General features: G+C 49.3%; 1 protein-coding gene and 1 non-coding gene across 2 annotated transcripts; both read right to left on the reverse strand.

Moving 5' to 3' along the window:
- Positions 1–14,398: 14,398 nt before the first annotated feature.
- Positions 14,399–14,537, reverse strand: LOC124685513. Its single transcript, XR_006997500.1, has one exon. It is a non-coding gene; the product is annotated as a small nucleolar RNA Z247 (small nucleolar RNA).
- A 7,872-nt stretch (positions 14,538–22,409) lies between these two features.
- On the reverse strand, positions 22,410–26,896 carry LOC124683166 (mitogen-activated protein kinase homolog MMK1-like). Its single transcript, XM_047217731.1, has 11 exons — positions 26,800–26,896; positions 26,666–26,704; positions 26,110–26,554; positions 25,741–25,870; positions 25,467–25,604; positions 25,053–25,379; positions 24,765–24,948; positions 24,481–24,646; positions 23,840–23,889; positions 23,677–23,743; positions 22,410–22,839 (listed from the first exon to the last, which is right to left on the reverse strand). The coding sequence occupies exons 3-11, from the start codon at positions 26,535–26,537 to the stop codon at positions 22,809–22,811; spliced, it is 1,521 nt and encodes a 506-aa protein (XP_047073687.1). The 5' UTR covers positions 26,538–26,554; positions 26,666–26,704; positions 26,800–26,896; the 3' UTR covers positions 22,410–22,808.
- Positions 26,897–27,791: the final 895 nt, after the last annotated feature.

Raw genomic sequence — 27,791 nt, forward strand, 5'->3', positions numbered from 1 at the left:
GCATGCTCCAGCTGTACCTTGTAGGACCAGCCCGGATCTGGCTCAGCGACCTCGAGAAAAACTCCATCTTTTGCTGGTTCGACCTGAAGACCGCTTTTGAGAAACACTTCAGAGGCACCTACAAAAGACCTGCCACAGCAAGCGACTTACAAGCTTGTATCCAGAAGAAGGGAGAAACCTCAAGAAACTTCCTCACACGATGGTTGGCATGCAGGAACGAGTGCGAGAACGTCGACCACACCACTGCCATGTACGCCTTCATTGGTGGACTGCAGAGAGGAGGATTGCTGAGGCATAAGCTCACATGTTTAGCTAACGCCAACAATCTGACTTTGGACGAAATGATCTCCATTGCCAGTGATCACACTGCCGCCGATGACGACGCAGGCGGTGATCTCGCAGCTACAGCAATCCCCCTGCACCAACAAAAGAAGAACCGTGATAACGGTAGCAACAGCGGCCACAAACGCAAAAACCCTGATGACCAGAAGAGCGGCGGATCCGACATGGTCGCCATGGCTTTCCAACGCGGAGGCTCAGGAGGCGGAAGAGGACGCGGCCGTGGAGGCGGAGCCGGCAGGGGTCAGCAGCATACCTCCGAGGTCACTGCTGGCGGATCCCGCGCTCCGCAAACATACGAGGAGTACAGAGACATGCCCTGCCTGGCCCACTTGGATCCGGCAACAGGGAAGTCCACTCACACCAACCGCAACTGCAAGTGGGTCAACGACCTCAAGAACGACCCGGAGGCAGGATACAAGCGAGCCCGGAAGCACCGCCCACGCGGCAAAGGAGGCAAGGGCAAGAACAAGGACAAGGAGGAGGACAGTTCCGAGGCGATGGACGAGGATGATAACTCGCCGGATCCCAAAGCCGGATCCGCGAGGTAAATCCAACCCCTTCGAGAAAAAGAGCGTGGGGGCTTACCACACCTTCCTCGGAACCCCCACGAGTCCGCGCTACAAAATCAGCTACCCGGATCCCGAACGCCACGGTTCCGGCTGTGCCGCAGTATGTCAGGTGGTCGGAAGTTCCGTGCACATTTGACAGGGAAGATCATCCCGCCATTGTGCCAAAAGAATACTACGCTTTGGTTGTGAGTCCCCGCATAGACGGGTATGACTTCTCCAAGTGCCTCATGGATGGCGGAGCCAGCTTGAACATCATGTACCTGGAGACTCTGGAGCGGATGAACCTCACCAAGGAACAGCTCAAACACAGCACCACCGAGTTTCACGGCGTGGTTCCGGGTAAGAAGGCGAACTCCCTCGGCAGCATCACACTTCCCGTGGCTTTCGGCGACGTTCATAATTTCCGCGAAGAAAAGATCACGTTTGAAGTTGTGCCCTTCAAGAGCTCCTACCACGTCATCTTCGGCAGGCCCACCTACCACAAGTTCCACGCAAGAGCATGCTATATTTACAACAAGCTCAAGATGCCGGGTCCTAATGGTATGATCACCATAACCGGAGACTACAAGAAGGCTCATGAGTGCGAGTTGGGCGAAGCCGCCTTCGCGAGTCCGTCATATCCGGAGAAGAGCTGAAAGGCTACGGGGCCGCGGTGGATCCGGCCGAGATGCAAACCACCAAGAAGCGGATCTCCGAACAGAAAAACTCCTTCGGGGCCGCGATTGAGACCAAGAAAGTCGGCTTCAAGGAAGATGACCCTAGCAAGCAAGTCTCGATCGGAGCCAACATGGACCCCAAATAGGAAAGCGCGCTCGTCGAGTTCCTCCGCGCTAACACGGATATCTTCGCATGGCAACCTTCTGACATGTCCGGAGTACCTAGGGAACTCGCCGAGCACTACCTCAACATAAATCCGGGGGATAAACCGGTGAAGCAAGCTATGCGACGCTTTGGAGACAAGAAGCGCCGCGCCATAGGAATGGAATTAGCAAAGTTACTAGAAGCAGGTTTTGTAATAGAAGTCATCCACACCGATTGGGTCGCGAATCCCGTCCTTGTACCCAAAAAGAACACTGAAATACTAAGAATGTGCATCGATTACTCCGGCTTGAACAAACATTGCCCGAAGGATCCGTTCCCCCTGCCGCGCATTGACCAAGTCATTGATTCGACGGCGGGGCGGAACTTCTGTGTTTTCTTGATGCGTATTCCGGGTACCATCAGATCCGGATGAAGGAATCCGACCAAAAGGCGACTTCATTCATCACCCCGTTTGGCACTTACTGCTATGTTACTATGCCTTTTGGTTTGAAAAACGCAGGTGCCACCTACCAACGTACGATGCAGCGATGCCTGAAGGACCAAATTGGCCGGAACGTGCATGCCTACGTCGACGACATCGCGGTCATGACCCGGAAAGGATCCGACTTGATCAGCGACCTCACAGAAACCTTTGAGAATCTCCGCCGGTACAAGATGATGTTGAATCCGCTGAAGTGCGTCTTTGGCGTGCCAGCCGGAAAACTCCTCGGCTTCATAGTCTCTCACAGAGGCATTGAGGTTAACCCGGAAAAGATCAAGGCAATCCTGTGTATCAAACGGCCAACTTGTCTCAAAGATGTGCAACGACTAACTGGTTGTGTCGCAGCAATCAGTAGGTTTGTTAGCCGTCTTGGCGAGAAGGCGCTACCTCCGTACAAGTTGCTGAAGAAAACGAGACAAATTTGTGCGGGACGACGCAGCTGACGCAGCTCTTCGAGGGTTGAAGGAAATACTTACCTCCCCACCTATCCTGGCAGCCCCAGCGAGTCGAGCCAATGCTCCTTTATCCGGCGGCTACCAACAAAGTCATCGGCCTCGTCATCGTGGTGGAGCGAAAGGAAGAAGGTCATGAATATGACGTCCAAAGACCTGTCTACTACATAAGCGAGGTATTGACGGAGTCAAAGCAAAGATACCCTCACTTTCAGAAGCTAGCTTATGGAGTTTTCCTAGGCAGCCGGAAGCTGAGACACTACTTCCAAGAGCACCCAGTAACAGTTGTGAGCAAAGCTCCTTTGTCAACAATTCTCAACAACGTTGACGCAACAGGACGGACAGCTAAATGGGGCATTGAATTATCCGCCTTCGACATCGCCTACAAGCCAAGGACTGCGGTAAAATCCCAAGTCCTGGCAGATTTCGTTGCAGATTGGACAGAAGCTCCGGATGCAAGTCTGGAGCCGGAACCAGAAACATGGGTCATGCACTTCGACGGATCCAAGCAGCATCAAGGCTCAGGAGCCGGAGTCACCCTGAAATCCCCTACCGGAGAAGAACTGCGGTATGTTCGCGGATCCACTTCGAAGCTACAAATAACATGGCGGAATACGAGGCTCTACTACACGGACTGCGCATCGCTAAGGAAATAGGGATCAAGCACATCATTTGTTGCGGAGATTCCGACCTGGTGGCACAGCAAGTAGCCGGAACCTGGAACGCCAGAAATTCCGTCATGGCGGCCTACAGAGACGAAGTTGACGAGATCGCCAAGAGCTTCCTCGGATACGAAGTCAAGTACGTCAGAAGAGACGACAATACAGCGGCAGACATGCTATCCAAGCTCGGATCCGGCAGAAAGCCAATTCCGCCTGGAATTTACCTAGAGCATCTCCGGATACCCTCGGTGAAGGGCGCTAACCCGGAAAATCCAGAGGTGGCAGTGTCTCCGGCCAAAGAGGTATTGGCTACCATTCCGGCTTGGACACAGCCTTTCCTGGACTACCTCATCGATCAGAAGTTGCCGGAGGACGAGGTCCTCGCGCGCCGGATCATCGGACGAGCACGATCCTACACAATCGTCGATGGTCGGCTCTACAAACGAAGCGCAACGAGGGTGTTTCTCAAATGCGTCTCCAATCAAGATGGCATTGAAATCCTCGGAGAGATCCACGCGAGGGACTGCGGGCACCATGCCGCTCCCGGGTCACTCGTTGCAAAAGCTTTTCGGCTAGGCTTTTATTGGCTCACGGCTAAAGAAGATGCTGATAAGATAGTCAAGACCTGCCGAGGTTGTCAGTACTACGCTACTCAACCAAACGCTCCAGCCCAAGAGCTGAAGACCATACCTATCACCTGGCCATTTGCGGTCTGGGGGCTCGATATGGTTGGTAAGTTAAAACGATCATCTCCTGGTGGTTGTGAATACCTCCTGGTCGCTGTTGACAAGTTCAGCAAGTGGATCGAGGCCAAGCCAGTGAGAAAAGCCGACGGTGCTACGGCACTAAAATTTGTCATCCGCCTCGTAATGAGATTCGGCATCCCACACGGCATAATCACGGACAATGGCACAAACTTCGCTCGGGGAGAATTGAAGGATTATTGTGAGACAATGGGGATTCGATTGGACCTTGCATCTGTGGCTCACCCACAATCCAATGGTCAAGTTGAAAGAGCTAACGGCCTAATATTATCAGGAATCAAGCCACGCCTTGAAGAACCGCTGCGACGAGCAGCTGGAGCTTGGGCCGACGAACTAGACGCTGTCTTGTGGAGTTTGCGAACTACCCCTAACAGGTCAACAGGATTTACCCCTTTCTTCCTGGTATACGGATCCGAAGCCGTGATTCCCTCCGACATCATCCACGATTCACCGCGAGTTTCCGCCTATAATGAAGAAACAGTCGACGAGGCCGGACAGCTATCCGTGGACCTGATCGAAGAAGCTCGGAACCTAGCTGACCGGCGCTCCGCCATCTACCGGCAGAAGCTCCGACGCTATCACAGTCGTCGAGTTCGGAAACGCTCCTTCATGGCCGGAGACCTGGTCCTCCGCCTTCGACAGGTGAAAGACCATAAGCTGCAATCTCCATGGGAAGGACCCTTTGTCGTTAGCAAAGTGCTTCATAACGGATCGTACTACCTTGTCGATTTCCGCGAGCTGAGGGATAGACACTGCTAGCGGCGCCGGAAACGCAAGCGTGAGGATCCGGATGACATCTACGATGAAACAGATCGCCCTTGGAATATAGCACAGCTACGTCCTTTCTACACTTAGCATATTTTTCCGAGTTACAAACTCTGTAATAGTTATACATGATCGATGAAATAAAGCTTATGGTTCACTCTTTGAGTCTTTTACCTCCTTTACTTGTTCATTTTAGATCGTGTATGTTTTTTCCGACTAAAACCGCAGAGCTGGATGTTTTCCGCCTAGGCGTGTATAAAAGTTGTGATTTCTAAAATCGTCCTTTAGGACGTAAGCTTAAGTTTTCTCGATTAAGTTGTTATCCGTTGCGAACTCGTGGATTCCTAGTAGCGATTTCCGGCACCTATGCTCGGGGGCTTGTTTCCGCGGTTATGGACGGATTGCCATTGGGCTTCGTCGCCGGCGGCGAGCATCTCCGGCTAGGTTTTCCGGCTCGTGGAAGGTCAAGCGGGTAAGCCGGAAAATAACGAGATCAGCACTTGCTTTCCGACATAAAACGAAACATGCACATAATATTAAACGGATAGCAGGATAAGTGTTTCCGCCCCATGTATAATCGTTTCGTTCCTAGCTACTTAAGAAATTAGTCTTATTACAAACCCTCGATGGGGCCAAAATGATGCAACTTGTTTCATTGTTTCAAACAGGAACTCTACTCGGAGTCCTCCTCTTCAGACTGCTGGTAGCTGGAGCCGTCGTCACTGTCACCAGATCCGGCTTCAAGTCGTTTCCGAGTTTCCTCCGGAATGCTCGTTGCTGGACCCGGATCCTTCCCCATAAAACTCTGGCTCGCTTGCTTCCTCCTCCGCATCGGAAAAACCTTCGGGCAGGTTGTGCTTGTTATACCAGAACGAGTGATCCACTCGCCTGACAAACAGCTCTTCATAGCCTTCAGTTTCCGCGAGAAGGGCGCTCATGTCGGAACTCTCGGGGGCTCCGCGTGCAACTTGCGCCAGATTGAGTGAGGGGAAGAAAGCCTTGCAGGTGGCCGAGGACCAAGGAGGCGGCTCCGCGCGCCGAAGATTTCTGCCGGTCCTTGATGAACTCCGGCACCTGTCGCATAAGATTGGTCATCGTATCGATGAGCTGAGGTTTTGGCCTTCTTTAGCGACGGAGCCGTGGCAATTCCGCGACGAGGCTCCAAACAGCTCATCAATTGAGTTCCGCGCTTCCTCGTATGCTTCCGTCCTCGTCGGGTTTGAATCTTTTGTCCACTCAAAGCCAAGACTTGCTTGTGGAAGAAAGAGGTTCGGTTCCGTCAGAGAAAACATGCAAGATGGTCGGAGCAACGACGCGGAAGAATGCTTACGGAAGATAAGTTTGTCAATGGCTTCCGCCTCCGTTTCCAGAGCTTTATTCTTAGCAATGGTGGAGATCACGCGGCCTTGGCTTTTCTCTAGCTTTTCAATCAGCTCCGCCTTCTCGCGGGTATGCTTCTCGGAGAGCTCCCTCCTCGCCTCAGTTTCTTTGCTGGAGGATTCCTTCATGAAGTTGCTGAGGGACTCATTCTCCGCCTCAAGCACCTTGACCTTGGCGGAAAGCTCATCAAGCGAGGAGCGCTTAGCAGATTCTTCTGAAGGCAGACAAGTTGCACATATTATGCATCATGAACTATGACAACACAAAAAGTAAAAAACCCGGATCTCGTACCTTTAAGGCGGGTCTCAAGCAGTCTGGATAGCCTTTTGGCTGTTTTCCGCGTTACGGCGCAGCCCCTCGATCTCCGTGATCTGCTCCAGCACATGGATGCGCAAATCTTCATGCAATTTCCGTGTGGTCTGTGAAGCAGCAGGGAGTTAGCCGGATATTTAAAATCTTGGGGGCTAGCGAGGAGTTCAGTTTGAGATATAAAAATTTTAAATTTCCGTCTAAAGTACATTTTGGGAAAGCATCGGATAATACACGTTATTCGGAACTATATCACCCAATGCTTGGGGGCTAGTATTACCTGCCGCACTTCCCCGTGCTTGGCGAAAAAATCTTTCAGGTTCTCCTCCAGGTCGGCGAGTTCACGCACCTCCTCCTCCGGTTTTCCCCATACCGTGTTCAGCATGACGGAAACCTTCGCGTGACGTTCGCAAGGGTAAGCTTTTGGAGGGACGGAGTTGGTTGGAGGTTGACGCGGGTCGCGTTGGTAACTTGAAGTAGCTTGGCCTTTTGCTCCTGTTCTTCTCCGGTTGGCCCCGCGAAGCGGAGCTTGGCTGATCGAGGCGGAGGAATGGGTGAGGAGGTCCCCTTGGCGGAGTCGCCCTGGTAAACGGGATCCTCGGGAATGTCGTCAAGGTCAATGACGTCCTTCGGATCCGGCTTGCTGGCAGATGAAGCCTTGGGCGGAACTTCCACCTCAGGAGTGATAGGGACAGAAGCCGGAGATGGCTTGGCCTTCTTCTTGGTGACCCTTGGGGCCTTGGGAGGTTGGCTTCCGGAACTACAGGAAAAGCATACAAATATAAGAGCAAGTGTTAAAACTGGAACTTGGATCTCGGAAAGGAGACGCTTACCGGAAGGCTTGAAAAAGTGCTTGGATGGCGAGGCTGCCCCTTGTTGCTTGGTATTAATCGGCGCGAGGCGCTTCTTTTCCGCCTCGGCTTTCCGAGTAGCCGCGATGCTGAGTGTTTCGCGGGGCGTTTCGCTGGGGGGCTGGAAGGGGCTGGCCTTTTCCTCTTCGCGGGACGGCTGGCTTCGGGAGCTTCCGCCTCCGATGCGGCTTACGGATCCGGGTTACCGGTGGATGGGACTCGGAGGAGATTTCCGAGTTCATTCTCCCCAAGCGCTTCGAGCTAATGCAAAGATAAACACTTAGACAAAGTTTGAAGAAAAACAATAAACCAAGTCCAGATGGCGTACCGCGGTTCCGGATCCCTCCGTGTGGATGTCTTTGTTGCATACGTGAACATGGAGTTCACGTGGGATTTTGAGGAGGAGCCGGATCCTCTTATCAATAGCGTCGGCGGACAGATTATCTTTTGTGGCGCGCATTGAATCTTCGCGCCTCGTGTATTCAAACATCGGGCGGTCCTCGTGTTGGAGCGGCTGGATCCGCTTGGTAAACCGGGAGAGGGTTAAATCCTTCCCTGTGAGCCCCTCCTCCGTGAGCTTGCGGATCCGCCTTCTTGCGCGGTTTAGGCGAGGCGAGTCGGAGAGGTGGGGGCACCTGTGTCCATGCCGGAGTTTCATTGGCGGGGCTGTTCTTGAATGTTGGAAGTTTTTTGTCGCTCGCCGGGTCGGAGACGTCCTTCGGGTAGAAGAAACCTCCGGACCAGTACCTCGCGGATTCATGGCGATCGGTGTGGGGGTAGACGCGACCCGGGCGGAGGAGGAAAGTGATGGATCCGCAAGTTGGCAATTCGGAAGTTTGGCGGATCTTCTCTTTCTTGACAGTAAAGAAATATTGGAACAGAGGAAGTTCTGGAGTCACCCGGAGGTGGCCTTCGCAGAGAGCGACATGGTTGCTGATGGCGAGCACACTGTTTGGAGATATATTGTGGGGTTGGAGCCCATATGTCTTCAGAATTTCTCGGAAGAAGTCTGAAGGCGGAAATGAGAATCCGCGCTCCACTAATGCTTTCGTCAGCACCATCTCGTCATCCTTAGGAGCCGGAGTTGGTTCTAGTGGAACTGACCTCCAGCTTCCGGGTTGCAGGAAACCCTCCGCCTCGAGGTTCTTCAGTTCCGTTTCGGTGGTGGTACAGGGCCACCATTTTCCCTTAGCTTCAGAGTCGCGCTTCCGAGCTTTGGATTTTTTGGCAGCCTCTTCCGCTTGCTGCTCCGACTGGCCCGCCTCGGAGGTTTTCTCCGGGTGAGTGGAGGTCCCCTCAGGTTCTTTGCCGGAATCCTTTGAAGGATCCAGCCTGAATGGGGCGAAGGGAGGAGGGGCGGAGGAAATTGGCGTCGCCATAATTGGTTCCGAGGTCGGAGGCGGAGTTGTTGAAGACATCTGAAGAAAAAAGTTAGGCGGAAGCTTTTCTTTAGTCGGATCCCACATCATCTTCCCCAAGTTCATCCCTACCAACTACGGCGCGAAAGTGGAGCTCGAAGGTTTACCGTAATGGCGTGCGGTGGTCGGAGTTGCGGTGGCTCGCCGGAGTTATGAACACGAAGAACACCACGGTGGCGAGTTCGCTCCGGTGATGCTCCGGTGACTTTCCGGCAGGATCCGGCACGGCGGAGGAGGAGCTCTCGGGCGGCGCTCGGCGGAGAGGAGAGAAGGGGGTGAATGAGGGGTAAAGGGGTCGACGGGCTGGTATTTATAGGCTGAGGGAATGAGATTCGTGTTCCGCATCCCGTGGTCGGAACGCAAGCGTCGCGCCGTTGGATGTGTGACACGTGTCCCAAACCCTAGCAGTAAAAATGGCTAGAGATAAGTTACCGCACAAATCGCGCAAAAATGGCGCCAGAATTGGCGGAACCGTTTGAGTCTTTTAAGATTCCGGGTAATTGCGTGAAGATAAGTTCTCTCATTCGAGCAGGGAGTAACCCGGAGATGTTCTTTTGAACGTCGATGGATGAAGTCCCGCGGGGTGGGAGCATTTTCCGGCTATAAGTTGAAAAAAAGAAGAAAATGCAAAGTTGGAGCTCTTCAAGTTTCTCCGCGTTACCACCGTTTGCCGGAGATTATAATGAACCCGCAAGGCGGAAACTGCAGGCGAAACTCGGAGAACTCTGGGGGCTACTGTTGTGGGTATACTTCATAGGTGTACCATCGACAGTGCCTAGATCCGGCAAGCCCGGGTGGCCCACGGACGGTGATGAGGCATGTGGCCCATCGGGCGGCCCGATTGCTTGTTGATCATGAAGGAAGAAGTCCAGCCCAGGATCAGCAGGCCGGATCCGCACCGACATAGGAGTGACCCGGATCCCTGGAGGCCCATGAGGAACCCGGATCCAGGAAGACGTGTATGGAAGGCGGATCCGTGACGTGCACGGCAAGATATTGTACCGTAGTTAGGTTATCTGTAATCCGGCTAGGACTCTCCGTGTAAACCCTAGATCCGTGCGTCTTTATAAGCCGGATCCCGGGAGCCCTAGAGGCACAACCACAACTCATTGTAACAACGCGAAAGCGCCCAGATAATTCCAGACAAGCAGCAGTATGCCCTGTCATCGTGCAGGTGTTCCGAAGCTGGGTAACTCGCGTACCACCGTCCCGTGTGCACTCCGCCCTATGGCCCCTACTTCTTCTCCCCCTCGTGAGGATCCCTCCTCCGAGGTACCGTCGATTAGGCAACGACAATGGGTGCCGTGGCTTCACTTATATATGGGCCAATAATTGGCATACAAGATTACATCATATCTCATCTAGAGATTGTTACAACAACCGGTTATATCTAGACAACTTGTAGAACACGAAAGCTAATCTAGAGATAAACTACAACTCGTTTAACACGCCCCCTTAAACGCAACTCTCTAAATTGAGATACCGTTTGAATGCTTCGAGTTGTTTCACCGGAAGAGGTTTTGTGAAGCCATCTGCGACTTGATCGCCAGAAGGAATGAACCGGACTTCCAGCTGTATGTTCGACACTCGCTCACGAACAAAATGGAAATCCACCTCAATGTGTTTGGTCCTTGCATGAAACACCGGGTTTGCTGGTAAATAAGTGGCTCCCAAGTTATCACACCACAAACATGTTGTTCTTGGTTGTTTCACACCAATCTCTCTAAGAACCGACTGGATCCAAATAATTTCAGCAGTCGCATTAGCAAGAGATTTATATTCTGCCTCAGTGCTAGAACGAGAGATTGTTGCTTGTTTCCTAGCACTCCAAGAAATTAAATTAGGACCAAAATATACAGCAAATCCTCATGTAGATCGGCGATCATCTGGACATCCAGCCCAATCAGCATCTGAGAAAGCACTCACAAGAGAGGAAGGAGATCTTCTAATCTTCATACCAATATCTATGGTGTGCTGAATATACCTCAAGATACGCTTCACTGCAGCCCAATGCAAAACTGTTGGTGCTTTTAAGTATTGACATACCTTATTGACAGCAAAGGAAATGTCAGGCCGTGTCATACACAAATACTGAAGACCACCAACTAGGCTCCTATACCGTGTCACATCATCCAGACTTAAGAATTTTCCTTCAGATTTTGTTAACTTCTCAGTCGAGGACATAGGTGATGCAACGCCCTTGCATTTCTCCATCCCAGCACGTTTGAGCAAATCTCTCGCATACCTCCCTTGCGAAAGAGTGATACCATCAGCCACCTTCTTTACTTCAATGCCCAAAAAATAGTGCAAGTCTCCAAGATTCTTGAGAGCAAAATCTCCTCTCAACTGCCGAAGCAAACCTGAAACAGCTGCTTGTGTAGAGCTTGCCACAATAATATCATCAACATACACCAATACAAACATAGTGACTTCAGGTTTAGCAAGGAAAAACAAGGATGTGTCAGACTTTGATGGAGAAAACCCAAGTTGCTGAAGCTTAGTACTCAGCCGAGCATACCAAGCTCGGGGTGCCTGTTTCAACCCATACAATGCTTTATCCAATTTGCAAATAAGCTGATCACCTTTCTCAAAACCAGGTGGCTGTTTCATATAGACCTCCTCGTTCAGAACACCATGCAAAAAGGCATTCTGAACATCAAGTTGTCGAAGTGTCCATCCTTGTGAGACTGCAATATGTTGTATTGTGATCCAAATTCATATACTAAAGGGAGGCTAACTTCTGACGAGCGGAGCGAGGCCCGTCGCCGGAGGCTTGGGCCGAAGCGTATATATACATCTTGTAAGCCGCCGGCTAGGGTTTATCAGATTATAAGATAACCCACGGCGTTTGTAAACACCTCCCGATATAGTGAAGTTTTGCTGGCTGGCGCCCGTGGTTTTTTCCCCTTCTGTGTTGGAAGGGGTTTTCCACGTTAAATCTTGTGTCCCCTGCGTGTGTTCTTGTTTCGTTCTTCGTTATTTGCTTGTCGCTTTTATAACACAATAGACAAAACAAGTCTAATAGTAGCAATTTTCACAACTGGGCTAAAAGTGTCCTCATAGTCAATACCATACCGCTGTTTGAAGCCCTTAGCAACTAGCCTGGCTTTATATCTTTCTATAGTACCATCAGACTTCCTCTTAATTTTATAAACCCACTTACAATCAATTATGTTTCTTCCTTCTCTGAATGGTACAAGATGCCATGTCTCATTTCTCTCCAAGGCATCATACTCTTCTTGCATGGCAACTCTCCATTTAGGATCCTTAAGAGCTTGCTGAACATCCTCGGGTTCTCCTGTAAGACACAGATTACCATAGCGAATATAACCATCATATTGCTTGTTAGGCTTGATAATTTTATTTTGCAGCCTGGTCACAACACGGGTTGGCACAGAAGATCTGGAGAGAGGAGCAGCAGGCTGATCGGACGTGTCAGCAGGAGAATCTCCTGATTCGGCAGCATTTGGCGCAGAGGATCCAGTGGCCCTGGATGTGGCCGAAGACGAAGTGGGGGAGGCCGCAGACGATCCCGACGCGGAGACCGAGGGCGATTCCGGCCCCGCGTGCGACGTTTCTTCGCCCGCCACATCGCTGGCGGCAGTCGCGCGGGCAGGGGATGTCGGACTGCCTCCTGCAGCCGCTGACGGAGCAGACGCGGCAGGATCCGCTCTGGATCGCGCGCCCTCTGATCCCGAGGAGGATCTGATCGGGGAATCAGCATCAGATTCCGTGCCGGACGAATTTCTTCCGTGCACCCCGTCCTGCGTACCAGAAAAACCACTTGCAGTAGAATTAGTAGGATTAGCACCTAGTTGATCATCTATCAAATCTCCCCCTCGATCAAAACGAGTAAAAGCAACCAGTTCGGGTGGAAGGAGAAGGACTTCGGCACGAAGACGAGCACCAGCATTGGAGTGTAATTCCGAAAAAGGAAAAATATCCTCATCAAAGATGACATCCCTAGAAATATAAACTCGACCACTAGAAATATCTAGACACTTATAGCCTTTATGAAGATTGCTGTAACCAATGAAGGCACAACGCTTGGAGCGGAATTCAAGTTTGCGAGAATTATAAGGGCGTAAATTTGGCCAACAAGCACATCCAAAAGTGCGAAGAAAATTGTATTCTGGTGGACGTTTGAATAACAACTCAAGTGGAGAGACATTGTTGGTGACCTTGCTAGGGAGTCTATTGATGAGAAAAGTGGCCGCAAGGAAAGCCTCATCCCAGAATTTGAGAGGCATATGTGCATGTGCTAGAAGAGTGAGTCCAACTTCGACTATATGACGATGTTTGCGCTCAGCTGATCCATTTTGCTGATGTGCATGAGGAAAAGATACATGGTGCTCAATGTCGATGCGCTGGAAAAAGGAGTTCAATTTTTGATACTCTCCTCCCCAATCAGATTGTATAGCAAGAATCTTGCGATCAAAGAGACGTTCAACATAATTCTGAAAGTTATGAAAACGTGCAAACACATCTGATTTATTTTTAAGGAGGTAGATCCATGTAAACTTGCTATAGTCATCAACGAAGCTTACATAGTATTTTTGGTTACCAACCGAAGCAATGGCTGGCCCCCACACATCTGAAAACACTAGCTCTAAAGGAGCACTAGACACACTAGTTGACTTGGGTAAGGGAGTTGATGACTCTTCCCTTTTTGACACGCATCACAAATCGATTGCGTAGACAAATCCTTAACACAAGGAAGTTTATTGTGACTCAAAACTTGTTGAACTGTGGTGGAAGACGGATGTCCTAAACGCCTATGCCATTGCAAAGTGGACGGCTTATTGACTCCAAAAGCTTGCTTGGACGCCGAAGATGAACTTGACTGGAGAGGATAGAGACCATGGCGACCTCTACCGTGAAGAATGGTTCTCCTCGTGCCCCGTTCCTTAACAAGAAAGTCAAACGGATGAATTTCTAGAAAGGCATTGTTATCAAAAGCTAACTTAGAAGCAGAAAGAAGACTTATGGTGGCGTTAGGAACATGCAATATGTCTTTAAGAACAAGTTTATCACAAGGGGTATGAATTGTAGATTGACCAACATGGTGAATATCCATACCTGATCCACTGGCAGTGTGGACCTGATCATGCCCATTGTAGCGCTCGCGGAAGGTGAGCTTGTCTAGCTCACTCGTGATGTGGTCGGTGGCACCGGTGTCGATGTACCATGATGGATCGACGTTGTAGGAGTGGGTGACGGCAGCGGCAACCTTCTCTTCACCCATGTAATCCTTGTTGAAGCGCTTCCAGCACTTCGCCGCCACGTGGCCATACTTGCCACAAAGCTGACACTGTGGGCGCGGATTTCCGTTGGCGTCGAAGGGTTGCTGGCTGCGATTGGCATTGCTGTTGTAGTTGCCACCGCCAGCACCTCCGCCGCGGCCTCCATCACCGCGGCCACGGCCGAAGCCACCGCCACGGCCTCCGCGATTGCCTCCATTGCGCCCTCCACGGGACGCCAGATTTACGGAGGGCATGCCTCCGCCGCCGCCAGGAGGAACACCACCGCCGTTGTTGTGGTTGATGGTAGCGACGTTGCCACCGTTCTGGATGTCGAGCCTGTTCTCGAAATTAGGAAGATGAGCATATAATTCAGAGAGCGATACCGTTTCAGTTTTGGTCGTCATGGCGGTGACGAGCGGGTTCCACTCGGAGTCAAGACCGGCAAGGATGTATGACGCGAGCTCATCGTCCTCCATCTTGGAGCCTGCCGCAGTCATGGCGTCTCCCAGGCTCCTCATCTTGGTGAAGTAGTCCGCAACCCTGAGGTCGCGCTTGGTGGTGGTGGCGAGCTGCATCCGCAGCTGCATGACCTGCGCCCGGGACTGCGACGAATGCATCGTCGACAGCGCAGCCCAGACGTCCGCGGCGGTGGTGAGCGTCGTGACCTGCGTGAGCACCTCCCGTGAGAGAGATGAGAGGAGGAACCCCAGGACCTGCTGGTCCTGAGAGACCCACGCAGTGTAGACCGTGTTGGGGACGACCTGGGGAAGCTTCTCCCCCTGCTTGTTTTCCATCTCCACCGTGATGGTTTTGGGCGGCACCTCAGCTGTGCCGTCGAGGAAACCGACGAGCTGGTGCGCCCGTAGTGGCGGCATGACCTGCGCCTTCCAGAGAGGGTAGTTGTCCCTCCCAAGCTTCTCCGTCACCGAGCCATACTGCAGGCCGAGTCCAGACGGAGTCGAGGAGGAAGAAGCACCGTTCGACATGGTGGCGGCGGTGGTAGGGTTAGGCTCTGATACCATATGAGAAAACACGAAATAGATTGGAACAGCTTGACCTCTATGGGTGCCGTGGCTTCACTTATATATGGGCCAATACTTGGCATACAAGATTACATCATATCTCATCTAGAGATTGTTACAACAATCGGTTATATCTAGACAACTTGTAGAACACGAAAGCTAATCTAGAGATAAACTACAACTCGTTTAACAGTCGTTATGTTTCAAAACTACATTTCCAATGAATAATGGTGGAAAATCTCCTATAACAAACAGAAATGTACACGTTATTTTGGCGACTATCATTTGTCTGACCTGAAAGATAAACATGTGACTTAAAAGCTACTACTAGATCATAATGTTTAATATTACATCAGAGATTTGGATGCAGAAAAAAGGAACGAGAACTAGCACATGAAGTGTTCATAGCAGGGGGGCGAAAAAGCTGTTACATGCATTGATACTTTGGATATATGAAAAATAACATCCTACAGCTAAAACTCGGGGAAAGCAGGAACAGCAGCACAGGGTCCACCGCTAACAGCAGCATCTCTTCCAGAAGCAGACTGCTCCAGCTCAGTTGAATATTTGTTTATTTCTTGCCATTTTGCTATGTTTATTTAGCGAGTGGTTTTTGCTACATATAATATTTCACCTATATCCGATGTCACAAATTTATTTGAAAATTGGTTTAATGGAATTGACAAAAATGTTAAAGCTAGGATTCCATTAGTGTTTCGGCTTTATATTGGTCAATTTGGAATTGCAGAAATGATATTTTTTTTAACAGAAAGAACTCTACTAATTTCTTACAGGTTATCCACACGATGGTTCACTGGATCCAGCTTTGGCGTTTCTTGCTCCCGGAGTATTAGCTGGAGTACATGGTTTTTGGATGCAACTGCCTGCGAATGGTTACGCAGGATATTTTCTACCAGGCTACTTGGCGGCCTGTTAAGAGATTACTTGATGTCTAGTGTGCTCAGAATTTTATTCTTTTTTCGGTGGTTGATTTTTGTATCGACCCTCGTTGATCCTTGAGCTATAAACGTTTGAATATTTACTTTATTAATAAAAGGCTGTGTGCATCAACCGATGCAGCGACCGGGATAACCCCATTTTGAAAAAAAGTGCCTTGACAGCATCCGACGATGCCTGGAGCATCTTTGCGAATTCTTCCAGGGCTTTTTCAGTGACATCCTCACCGTCCTGGATGCTCCCCGGGGCGATTTACACAAAAATAACCCAAAAGTGGAAGAAAAGCACAGACTAACCCTCCGGCGAAACTATTTCACCAATCTAACCCTTTTGTGTGGCGCCCCTCCCACGGGCGCCACACGTGCCCATGTGGCTCCCCTCCCGCCGGCGCCACACACCCAGCCGACGTGGCCCCCTCGCCGCCGAGCTGGTGCGCCCGTCCGACGTGGCAGCATGTGTGGCGCCCCTCCCAACGGCGCCACACATGCACTTGGAATCCCCTAAAACATGCGTGGGACAAATCCTGCGGGACTTAGCCGTTTTGCGAGCTCGATGTGTGGCGCCGATGACACGGGCGCCACACTAGCATGTGTGGCGCCGATGCCACGGGCGCCACACATAGAGCCTCGCAAAACGGCTAAGTCCCAGAGGATTTGTCCCACAGTATGCTTTGGACCCAATGGTTCAAACAAGTTGGCATGTGTGGCGCCGATGCCACGGGCGCCACACAAGCACTTGTGGCGCCAGTGTGAAGGGCGCCACACATGGACTTGTGTTGAAAACATGAAAAATCCTTATGAATATTGTACACAACAAGTAGAAATTTCATGACAGACACATATAACACTTCATACGTCACATTGTAGCACGTAGATTCGAACAACAAGTAGCATTACAGACCATGGTTCGAAATGACATAGGGTTCACAAATCGATACTTATGAATATAGAGTTCACAACAACACGGAGCACATCCTAGTGTCGTCCTCGACGTGTCGTCCTCACGGGCTGCTTCCGGACGGCCATCCTCTTCGTCCGCTGCCTTGGCTGCTCCTGCTGCTGCTCCTGCTGCTGCTGCTCCTGCTGCTGCTCCTGCTCCTCCTCCTCCTCCTCCTCCTCCTCCTCCTCTGAAGAGAACGGCTCGTCGTTCCTCATCCTCGACATAGCTGATCTCCGCGGCGGCCCGTCATCCTCCTCAGTGACAACCTTCTTTCCTCGGTTGACATAATCTTCCGGAGTGTACCGGTTTGGAGCCTTGCCCCTTGGCTTCAACCGGTAAGCTGACCGTTGCTTGGAGGTACGCTTCGGAAGTACAGCTTGACTCAGAATTAGGTCGTCCTCAGGAGGAATCTGCACAAACATGAACACATGAGATTACAAAAGTTGAAATTAGTAAGAACATGTTTCACAGCAACAAAATAGTCCATACATGTTCTTCAGAAGAGGAGGATGTAGGGATTTCGCCTTCGCGGCAACCTAGCAAGTTCGCTAACCGCCGCATCTTTCGTGCAGTGTTCGCGTCATGGAACTCACGGTTACAAAGCCACCAGAACATAATAGTGTACATTCAAAGTTGGTGATCATACCTTAATGAAATTCCGCAACGGTGAAACAGGCTTTTCATCTCTGTGGCTCTGGTCCCACATAGTCTCGCACTCCTCAGCGGTTTTCTGGATCTCCTCCCGCTGTGACAAACATAGCATACACAATTTAAGCGAGCACATGGCAATCTAGATGATGTACTAGTTAGTGAGAGAATCCATTACCACGAAGTTCAGCTCGGAAGCAATAGAAGTCGATCTCCTCTCGCGAGCAAAAGTGTCGTGCTGGCTTTGCCCAACCTCATCGAAATGGATGGGGTCGTCCAAGATCTCCCGACGATACGCGCGCTTCACTAACTCGATACGCGTGTTCCGATGGAACCACTCGAGGTAGTTGTTGAAAGCGGTGAAGTCGTGAGGCACAATCTGCTCGGGGTCAGCATTCCGTGCCGCTTCCAAGCGGTGTTGGAACGCTGTGATGTGGCCGCTATGATGGACTGGGCAATTTGTGATCTTCCTCTGCCGCTGCCTATCAAGCCTGCAAGAATCAACAAGTTAGTTTGTACCTCTTCTATCAAGAATCTTCCATCGCATGATTCCGAAGTTTACCCGTGAAGCGCCTTGTCCGTGTCTTGCCACGTTGGTGGGCACTCCGATACAGCCCAAACTCGTCTCATCACTCTTTGCGGCTGGTGGTGTTCAACAAGCCACATGCATATGAGTGGGCAGCGCATACGCCAGAACCGCGCCTCCTCCGTGCACTTGGGGTTTAGGTCAGTCATCGCCGCGCCAATACGGTAGTAGGTACCATATGGCTCCCATTCCACCTGCAGCATACAATTATTTAGTAGATGCCAGTAGAATCAATCAAAACTAGGATTGCAACTCCGCAGTGATCGGTTACCTGCTCAGCGGTAAGAGTGTCCAACTCCGCGGTGTACTGCCTGTACATGACCATTGGATCGCTCGTCATCTCCGAGACATTGTCCCAAAGGTATGCCCAAGTGGGCTCCCGATCAGGAAAGTGAGGGAAATGAGGCCATGGCGTCTCGTTGAGTACCCCGGGACGCCCAAGCGATAGGCGGTCCCAGCTCCATACGGAAAGTAGGAGCATGCATCCACCAATACCGCCGCTCCCGGTCTTGCTCCCGGTCCTGCGACAAGTCTTGCTCCCGGTCCTGCGACAAGCTTCGTCCAACTGCGTACATAAGATATTTGGTTACTACTTTGTGTAGCGCACTACTATAGGAAAATAGTACATAGAACAAATCATCACCTGCCGGTAGAGGTAGGCAAGTGCCGCTGTTCCCCAACTCCACCGGGCGTCCAACACCGTAAGCGCCTTCAGCCAACACCAATGGGCCAGCTTACCCCCACTGTCAGGAAAGAGAGTCCTGGAAATCATGTACCATAAGTACACGCGGGCGTACGTCCTCCGAGTGTCCTCGTCGGCCTCTATGGGGCATTCTGCAAAGTTAGTTCTGATCCAAGTGAAAGACGCGCCGGCGGGAACTCTCTCCTTTGGATTTTCTGGCGGCGGAGGAGCCCTGCCAATAAGGTCCTCCATCTGTCCGCGCCACCCATCAGAAGCTGTGTTCATACAAAGTGGCTCGCCCTGAATAGGTAGTCCAAGGATCATGGAAACATCCCGGAGAGTAGGGGCCATCTCGCCGGCCCTCAAGTGGAAGGTGTGAGTCTCCGGCCTCCACCGATCGACAAGGGCGGTGAGTGCCGAGGGGTTCATGTGTGGCCCCCACGGCTTACAAGGGATATGAACGGCATAAGACCGGTAGGCCGGATGAACTCCGTGTACCTCTCGTCATAAGGTATATCCGGTGTGCCATGGTAACGAATCTTCAAAGGGTGAAGATCCGTTCCCCTCTCCGTCATATGAACAGCCCGGTGGTCCCCGTCGTACTCTTCATCCAGAAGCCACACCATCCTACATGTATGAGCAACACATACAACATATTATGAGCCATTCATACCAAATATGAGCAACACATACATGAGAATATATCCAAATAAGCCATCACACATACATTCCTAACAAATATGAGTTATTCCATCAAAAATACATGAGAATATATCTAACTTTCGAATCACATATACATCACACATACATGAGAGTTCATATCCAAATACACATCACATATGAATTTCGTAAGACATACCATTCCTAGGCCCATAATAGACATATGTAAGACAATAGAATGCATTTGCTAAAATTTCAACACATACATGTAAAATTTCATTCAACACATCTAGGGTTCCTACATATCTAGGGTTCCTACATATCTAGGGTTCCTACATATCTAGGGTTCCTACACATACACATTCAACACATACATAGCCATTTCAAATCTAGTTTCCATGTCTAGGGTTCATGTGCAAATCTAGCAAGATCTATGAAATTAGTGGATGAATGTGAGGGAATCGAAGGGGAATACCTTGAGGAATGGAGGAGGAAGGACTTGGCCGGCCGGATCTGACGATTCCTTGGTCGATTTGGTGGGGGGCCGAAGGGGAGGCGGGCGGCGGCGGCGGTTGGGGAGAAGCGAGAGAGAAGAGGAAGAAGAAAGAGAGGGTCGGGCTGGGCGCGGGCGCGGGCGCCACACTTAAGTGGATGTGTGGCGCCCGTGGCATCGGCGCCACACATGCTAGTGTGGCGCCCGTGGCGTCGGCGCCACACATCGAGCCTCGCAAAATGGCTAAGTCCCAGACGTTCGGAGCCCCTGGATGTTTTCGACCGAAAACATGATATAAGTTGGCATGTGTGGCGCCGTTGGGAGGGCGCCACACATGCTGCCACGTCGGACGGGCGCACCGGCTCGGCGGCGAGGGGCCACGTCGGCTGGGTGTGTGGCGCCGGCGGGAGGGAGCCACATGGGCATGTGTGGCGCCCGTGGGAGGGGCGCCACACAAAAGGGTTAGATTGGTGAAATAGTTTCGCCGGAGGGTTAGTCTGTGCTTTTCTTCCACTTTTGGGTTATTTTTGTGTAAATCGCCGCTCCCCGGGTTTCTGGAGACAAACGCTGCCTCCTTGGCCACTGGTTTGGTCGCTATTTTTTGCTTGATGTGAGCGCTGGAACGACAAAGAGGGAACCCCGTGCGATGGATGGCGACCTCGTGGCTCACGAAGGTGCCGGCCTGCTGATCCTGTGTTGTGGCTCACGAAGGTGCCGGCCTTCCTAGAGCCCGCCGACGAGGGCAACAACGAGACGGGCGACGTGGGCGAGCGTGGCAGGGCTGGCCCATAGGGCGGGACAAAGGGGCGCTCGCCCCGGGCCTTCAGAAACGAGGGCCCTGGCCTAAGAATTTTTTACATACTTAATATATTTATACTTATTTAGATTTTAGGCTATAGAGTGATTCTAAAAAAAATTAGGCTGTAGTGTTTAAAATAATTCTAGAAAATATAGATGCCCTAAGGTACATTTTATTTTAATATTTACTGTCTCTTACCAAACATTTATTTTAATATTTACGCTTTAGGATTTACCATTTAGAATAATTTTATAAAATATACAAGGTCCAAGCTGCAGCTTACCGTCCCTCCACTCCAACTTCTTTTAACAAAAAATATTTAAATATTTTTTCCCGAAGATACGATTTCTCTCTAGTCTTCCCAAATGTGCAGAACAACACCGATCCTCATATTTTTTATAATTAATCTTAAAAAATATATATATTATATATACACATGTACACAAGTAGCTATTGGTAGAAATAATAATCATGGCATAGTTTGCTCGATCAATAGAAATAAATATTTTCAAAAGTCTTCTTCAAGATTTCGAAGACCATGGATCTTTTAAATGTAAATATTATTAAGTTTGTTATTGCATTACTCTAATATTTCTTTTGCCCAATACTAACTTTTTTTTAGGCCTCCGAAATCTATGGACCGGCCGTGGAGCGTGGGGAGCCGTTGCGGGCCGGGGTGCCAGACGTCTCGTCGCGCCTGGCCGGCAGAGCCTGAGCGCCGGAGGAGACAGTGCAGAATAAGTCTGCGGCCGGCGTGATTCCTTCGTTGCCCAGAGCAGGCTCGAGGGGGTGCTATGATGCAGTGATGCATATTGTTCAGAACAGAATTTATACTTTATAAGAAACATTGGTCTGCACAGGAATCTCAACATGAAAATGAATCTGCACGAATAGACTGCTGACGCTTTTATCGATAGATTAGTAAGTGTGTTAAGCGACGACTAATATTGTTCAAAGTATATGTATGTAATTATAGCATCAGTTCAAACAACTGTATAGGATTGCACAAGATACCGACACATGTCCTTAAAGAAATACTCAAGATCAAGGTGTCTCGCTGGTAAAGAATTAGCTTTCTCAGTGTTCGTTACTTCGTTTTCGTATCAGTATCTTATGCAATCTTATGCAGTGGTCTGATGAATTAAACAGGAGCATCAGCATCAACAAGCATAATCTTAAAAAAAATAACCCAAGTCAACTAGTACTCTAATATTTATATTTAGTGCCTAATGAATTTTAACACAATGAATACATGGCAGCATACATCACAAGACTACTTCGTGGTACGTGCTCCATGAAAATATGAACACAGTACAAAGAAGCATCATTGTCACATAGCACTACCCTCTTACAGAGAAGAACAATGTTTTCAAGAAATCAATAGGAGTTCAAAGAGTTACTGGTTCACAGTTTTGTCAGTGGGTGCAATCTTAGGATTCAATTCACTCTTCTTGAACCTGCTATTTCTACCAAGACATGATGCAGTGTCAAATAAAGGATTATCTTCGATTGAATAATTCTATTTTGGGAAAACTTACATCTCCGAGTCAAAATGCATGGAAATGTTAAGTAGAAACTCGGACTTCACATTCAAATATTGACTAGGTTTTTTTTCACACGAAAATCCAACGGGAACAACTGTTCATGCCGACACAATAACATGAGAAGAAAGCAAAAGAACTGGAAAACAAAAGAAATTTAGGAACTAAGACGAACTGCCAAACTTACAGCATGAAAGAGGCACAAACTACACACTGATTATTTGGTTTATATACAAAGCATGGCCTGATTAAGTCAGGAATTCTTCACTTCGTTCATTGCCAAGTTCTGCTCCAACTTGAAAGCTTCAGACGACAGCAAAATACTGTTCAACATCAGAAGAAACTCCAGTTTTCAGTGATCTTCATAGAGTTTGCCACTGCTCACAGCTTCAATGATCTTCATCTGAAGACTATCCGGCCTCATTAATCCTCAAGTTTCTGCCGCTGCCATTGCCTAGGTTGTTTGATAACATAGCACTGTGAGACGTCTTTGTTTGATTCAAAAAGTTCAGACACAGTAACAGCTCGTGATTTGAAAAAAAAAAAGTAACAGCTTACAATTTATATGGGCTAAATTTAACAGTGGATTAAAATGGTAGAGAAGCTGTTCCAAAGAGAAATACTTCAGATTTGCAGATGCTCCATTAAACTGCTATGTGCATCATAGTATCAGGTATATACTAATTTACAGTTTACATTATGTAGCCATTTGTGGGGTTCCTGTGTCTCCATTAATTGCACGACTGAAACTCAAGCGTGAGCAGCAAAGCCAATAACTCTAACTAGTAGTCTCTAGAGTTTTAACCACTGTAAATATAATTGACAGATTAGCAGAGGCAATTAAGATTTATCTAACGACCAATTGTTGGTTTGGCATGCAGTATGTGATATCAAAGATAGTAGCCTAGGCCAGCACAACTTTTGTCTAGTTATTTTACTCCTTGGTCTTTTTGTTCTTGGGCATTAACACGAACACCTCTTGGGCAAAAATGGATGGGAGAATCAGTAGCTAGAATACTAAGCAACAGGTAGCACAATCATGAACCTGCCAGATGTAACATTAGCATGTAAACGCAGCAACACTATCCATGTAAACCCAGCCCTGAATCTAGTTAATACAGAATTGAAGCAGAATATGTATGAGAACAATATTAACCTCACCATGTAATATAGGAGGGAAACAGAACACATTGGTGGTACATCTCAAACTCTAAAGAGCAAACAAACATTCCATCCTTTTATATGCACTACCATGATAGATGATAAAAGTAAGAATTACAAACAACCTCACCTTTCTCTATCGGGAACCCAGGGGCAAGAACCCTTGCGCTGCCTCAGCGGCTTTGTCGCTGTAATGCCTAATTCAAATCCAAGCTCAGTTATAAGCAAATGCATGGTTATATACAGTCAGAAGAGAACATTTCTATTGAACACATCAGACGATGATTAATTACCTGCAAGGGGAGAGGGGAGCTCCAAGGGCATCCTTGTGGTCGGCAAGCCCCTGAATGAAAAGGTTTTCTAGTTTAAATCAATCCTCACCAAGACACACACACATAGAGCAGTTCTATAAATCCCTAAATCTTACTTCCTTGTTGGTAGTTTTCAGAAAGGTGCTGACTACACAAGATTAATAGTTGATTCTGTTTTGGTGTAGCTAAAACGAACAAACACGAGGACTGATGGTGCAGGGGAATCAGAGCTATATAATACTATGAAGCTGCAGTAATAAAAGAACATGGGACTGAGCAGTGAGATCCTAGGGTTAAATACTGAATTTGACAGGTTTGCCCAGTGGAGGACAGAGGTATGCAGAAACAAGATTACTATTTATTAGCAAATGGAAGATAGAGCACCACACCCCAGCTGGATATGCGTACATAGACCCATTTGTTAGCAAGTGGCAGGGTTGTGATTGACCCATTTGCTTGCCAACTTTTTGCCAGAAGTGTAGCCACCAATTTGTCCTCACAAACAAACGTGGTTTGCTAAACCATCTGGCACCGAAATGTGGCAAAGTAGGGGCAGTGACAAAACAAACACTTGGTCTTCTTATGTACACATATTTTAACAAGGTATGCAAATTGTTATCTACCTGTAATCCGGGTTGAATGTTAAAGATATGCCATAGATAAGTTCCTTCATCTCATCAATTGACATATTTTCTTTCTCATGGTCATCACACACCAGAGGAGGGAAGACACCCTCTTTGGTTGGATCACGCAGGTGTTGAAGGTATGGGTGCGCAATTGCGTCTTCAACTAAAAAAGCAGCAAAGAGACATTAGTAACATTTCAGAGTCAGAAGACACATAAGGATGTATTGCTATTACAAACTACTAGCAAAATAAGCTGTGCATGGCTTCAGGTTAAATTTTACCAGTGATTCTTTCATTGGGGTCAAACAGTAGCATCTTCTCGGCAAGTTCAACTGCAGAAATATCAGCCTTAGGAAGCATGTCGGCAAGTGAGCGCCTTTGGCGAGGGGTCCACATTTTCACTTCCACTTGCGCAACCCTGTCAAGGTACCTCAGATCCTGATGAGGAGCTGGTTTACCAGTGAACTGCAGACCATAGTTGGGAATCATGTACAGATTAGTACTTTTGTGAGATATACCAGATGAATGACCATAATTTTATATTTATCAACGCAAAAGAAACAAAGTACCTCCAGTATTCTTCTTAGCTGGTCATGCCCGTCTATACCTGGGAACAAAGGACTTCCAAGCAATAGCTCGGCAAAAATGCACCCAACAGACCAAATATCAACAGCAGAGGTGTATCGGGAGGAATGAAGCAATATCTCAGGAGCTTTGTAATTCAGTGTTCCAACACGATTGCTCATACGTTTGCGACGAATTCGCGCTTGACCAAAGTCACATATTTTTAGAGTACCATCGTCAGTTAACAGGAGGTTACTGGGTTTTAAGTCACGATGGACAACATTTGCTGAGTGCAAGTACTTCAATCCACACAAAATCTGGTAGATATAGGTCTGCAAGAATACAAAATGTGCATAACTACTCAGAACATGCAGCACTAGATTACAGAAGCTGAGATGTTCAAGGTCTCAGGTCTGTACCTGGATGTGAACCTCAGAGAAAGCCTTTTGTTCATAGAGGAGTTTGTGCAGGTCCGTGTGAAGCAGCTCAGTTGTCAAATAGACATCAGTCATTAAATCAAGGCTTGGAGGAGGTACAACATCCACAAGGAGAACAATCTGCGTTACAGTATAGTATTTAATCTCAGCCCCCTTGTCCGAAAATGTGCAATATTAATTTTGTTCTGAAGTGTAGATCAGTGCATATGAACAATATCACAAAGGGGAGGGATGGGAGCAGGGGCGGATGGCTTACGTTGTTGTGCTTCAATTGCGACAGCAACATCACCTCCCGTAGCACAAGCTTTGCACTAGCGACATCTGCGAACGGGTCAGTGATCTTCTTGACCGCCACCTGCTTGCTGTTATCGGCATCGAATGCAGAACTGGATACAAAATAATAAATGCTATAAAGGCAACACTGTAATATTGCAGCAAATCATGCTGTCATCACTGTGCCTAGCACCTAAATCTACAAGGCCTGAGAACCAAATAATGCAGTCATGTTCTCAAACATAGCAACAGGTTATAAGTATACTTGAACTCTTCATTCAATCAATTACTTCCAACTACTATAAGATACTGAATGTTTGAGCAGTTGACGGCGAGAGGATGAGGGACTAACCAGACGGTGCCGTAGGCCCCAGACCCAATGTAGGTAATTGGGTTCGTGTACTTGGCAGTTAGCCTGAAGGTGGCGAAGAGTAAAGTGAAGGTGATGAAGCGGCCGCCGTAGCACGGTGTGATAACCGGCTGCCGAGGCTGCCGGCCACCCGCCTCCATGTCGTCTTCAGAGCAGCTCCCAGCGTCGTCACCATCAGCATCGCCCGTCGGTGCCTTGTGGACTCCCCAGTCGTCTGTCGTGGTACCAGCGGGCGCATGATACTTGTTCACGAAGCCCTCGTCGTCGTCTCCCCACTCGACTGAATCAGGCGCGGGTACCTTCTTCTTCTTCACCAAATCCTCCTCTAGGTTATCCCAATCCCGGGCATCCCAATCCAGGTCGTCCTCGTCCATCACCGCAACCACGGGAGGTGGTGGAGCGGCAGGCATGTCGTCGGCCTTGGCCCCTGCGAAAATCAAGCGGAGCTAGATGGAAATTGCGCCATTGCGGTGCATCGGAAGCAGGAAATCGTGCGAAATAGAAGGGGAGGAGGCGGGGAAAGGATCCGATTGCATACGATGAAACGCGAGGAGAGCTTGGCGTTGGCCTTGGGCGCCTGCGAATTTCGATTTGCGTGTTCAGAAATCAAGGAGAAAGCATGTGATCGCAAACCTAAAATCGCAATGCCGAGAGGGAGAGAGAGCTGGGAACCTGTGTGTCCGTGTTCGTGGCTTGCTACGGGGGAGGGGAGAGGAGTTGGGGAAGTCCGAGTTGTAGAAGCATTTAAACGAATGCCTTGCGGGTAGAGTTGCCGCAGCAGCGGAGTCCGGCCCTCCTCCTCGAGCCATGCCCAGGTCTCGGCGCGCCGCCCGCGCGGCACCAGCCGGATGCGGGCTCGGGCCGGGGGACGCCGCCTCCCTTGTCCATCCAGCTCATGGACGAGAGACTGGGCGCAGGACAGCGGATTTCTTGGTGGTGTTCTTCCTGTTCTTGGTTAAACATCAACCAATGCCCGAGGCTTTTTCTTTTTCTTTTTCTTTGACCTGGAATGCCCGAGGATTGGTGACTGAGGGCTGGGGGTGCACCATTTGGCATGCAGTGCAGCCGTTTTCTTTTTTCCTATAACAAGCAAATAATTTTGGAATTTAAACAATATTTTATTACATAAGTGATTTAAATAGAACAGTTGTACTCATGCCTAGGCATGTAGTACTTGTGTTGTTAGGGCATCTCCAACGGAGCGACTCTGACGCCCAAAACTGGTGACACGCTTCCGTTTGCGTCATCCCGCGGACATGAAAATGATCTTTTTTTACTACACGTCCGTTTGTGTCTGGGTGTGTTTCAGCGGGACGATCCATTTTTGTTTTTCAATAGTATTTTTCGTTCACCAAGTAAAAAGCATAATGTACTACAAACTAAAGAGATACAATCCCTAGGCTACTTGCTGCCCGATGGTCCGGCCTCGTCATTGTGTCCCTCCCTCCTCTGCTTCTCCACCGCCCGCCGTGCGGCCGCTAGAGCTCGGTGAGCCGCCGCGTCCTCTAGCAGCATCCTCGGCCTTCTTGAGCGTCTCGAAGGAGTCGAGTAACGCCCTCTGCTCCGCCGCTCTCTACTCCAGGGTAGCCTCATCAGGGTCATCAGAGGACCAATCGATGTCGGACGAGTCATCCTCTACGGCGGCCGCCTCCCTGCGGTGTTCC

The sequence above is a fragment of the Lolium rigidum genome, chromosome 1 (assembly GCF_022539505.1).
Source record: "Lolium rigidum isolate FL_2022 chromosome 1, APGP_CSIRO_Lrig_0.1, whole genome shotgun sequence".
NCBI classification, from domain to species: Eukaryota; Viridiplantae; Streptophyta; class Magnoliopsida; order Poales; family Poaceae; genus Lolium; species Lolium rigidum.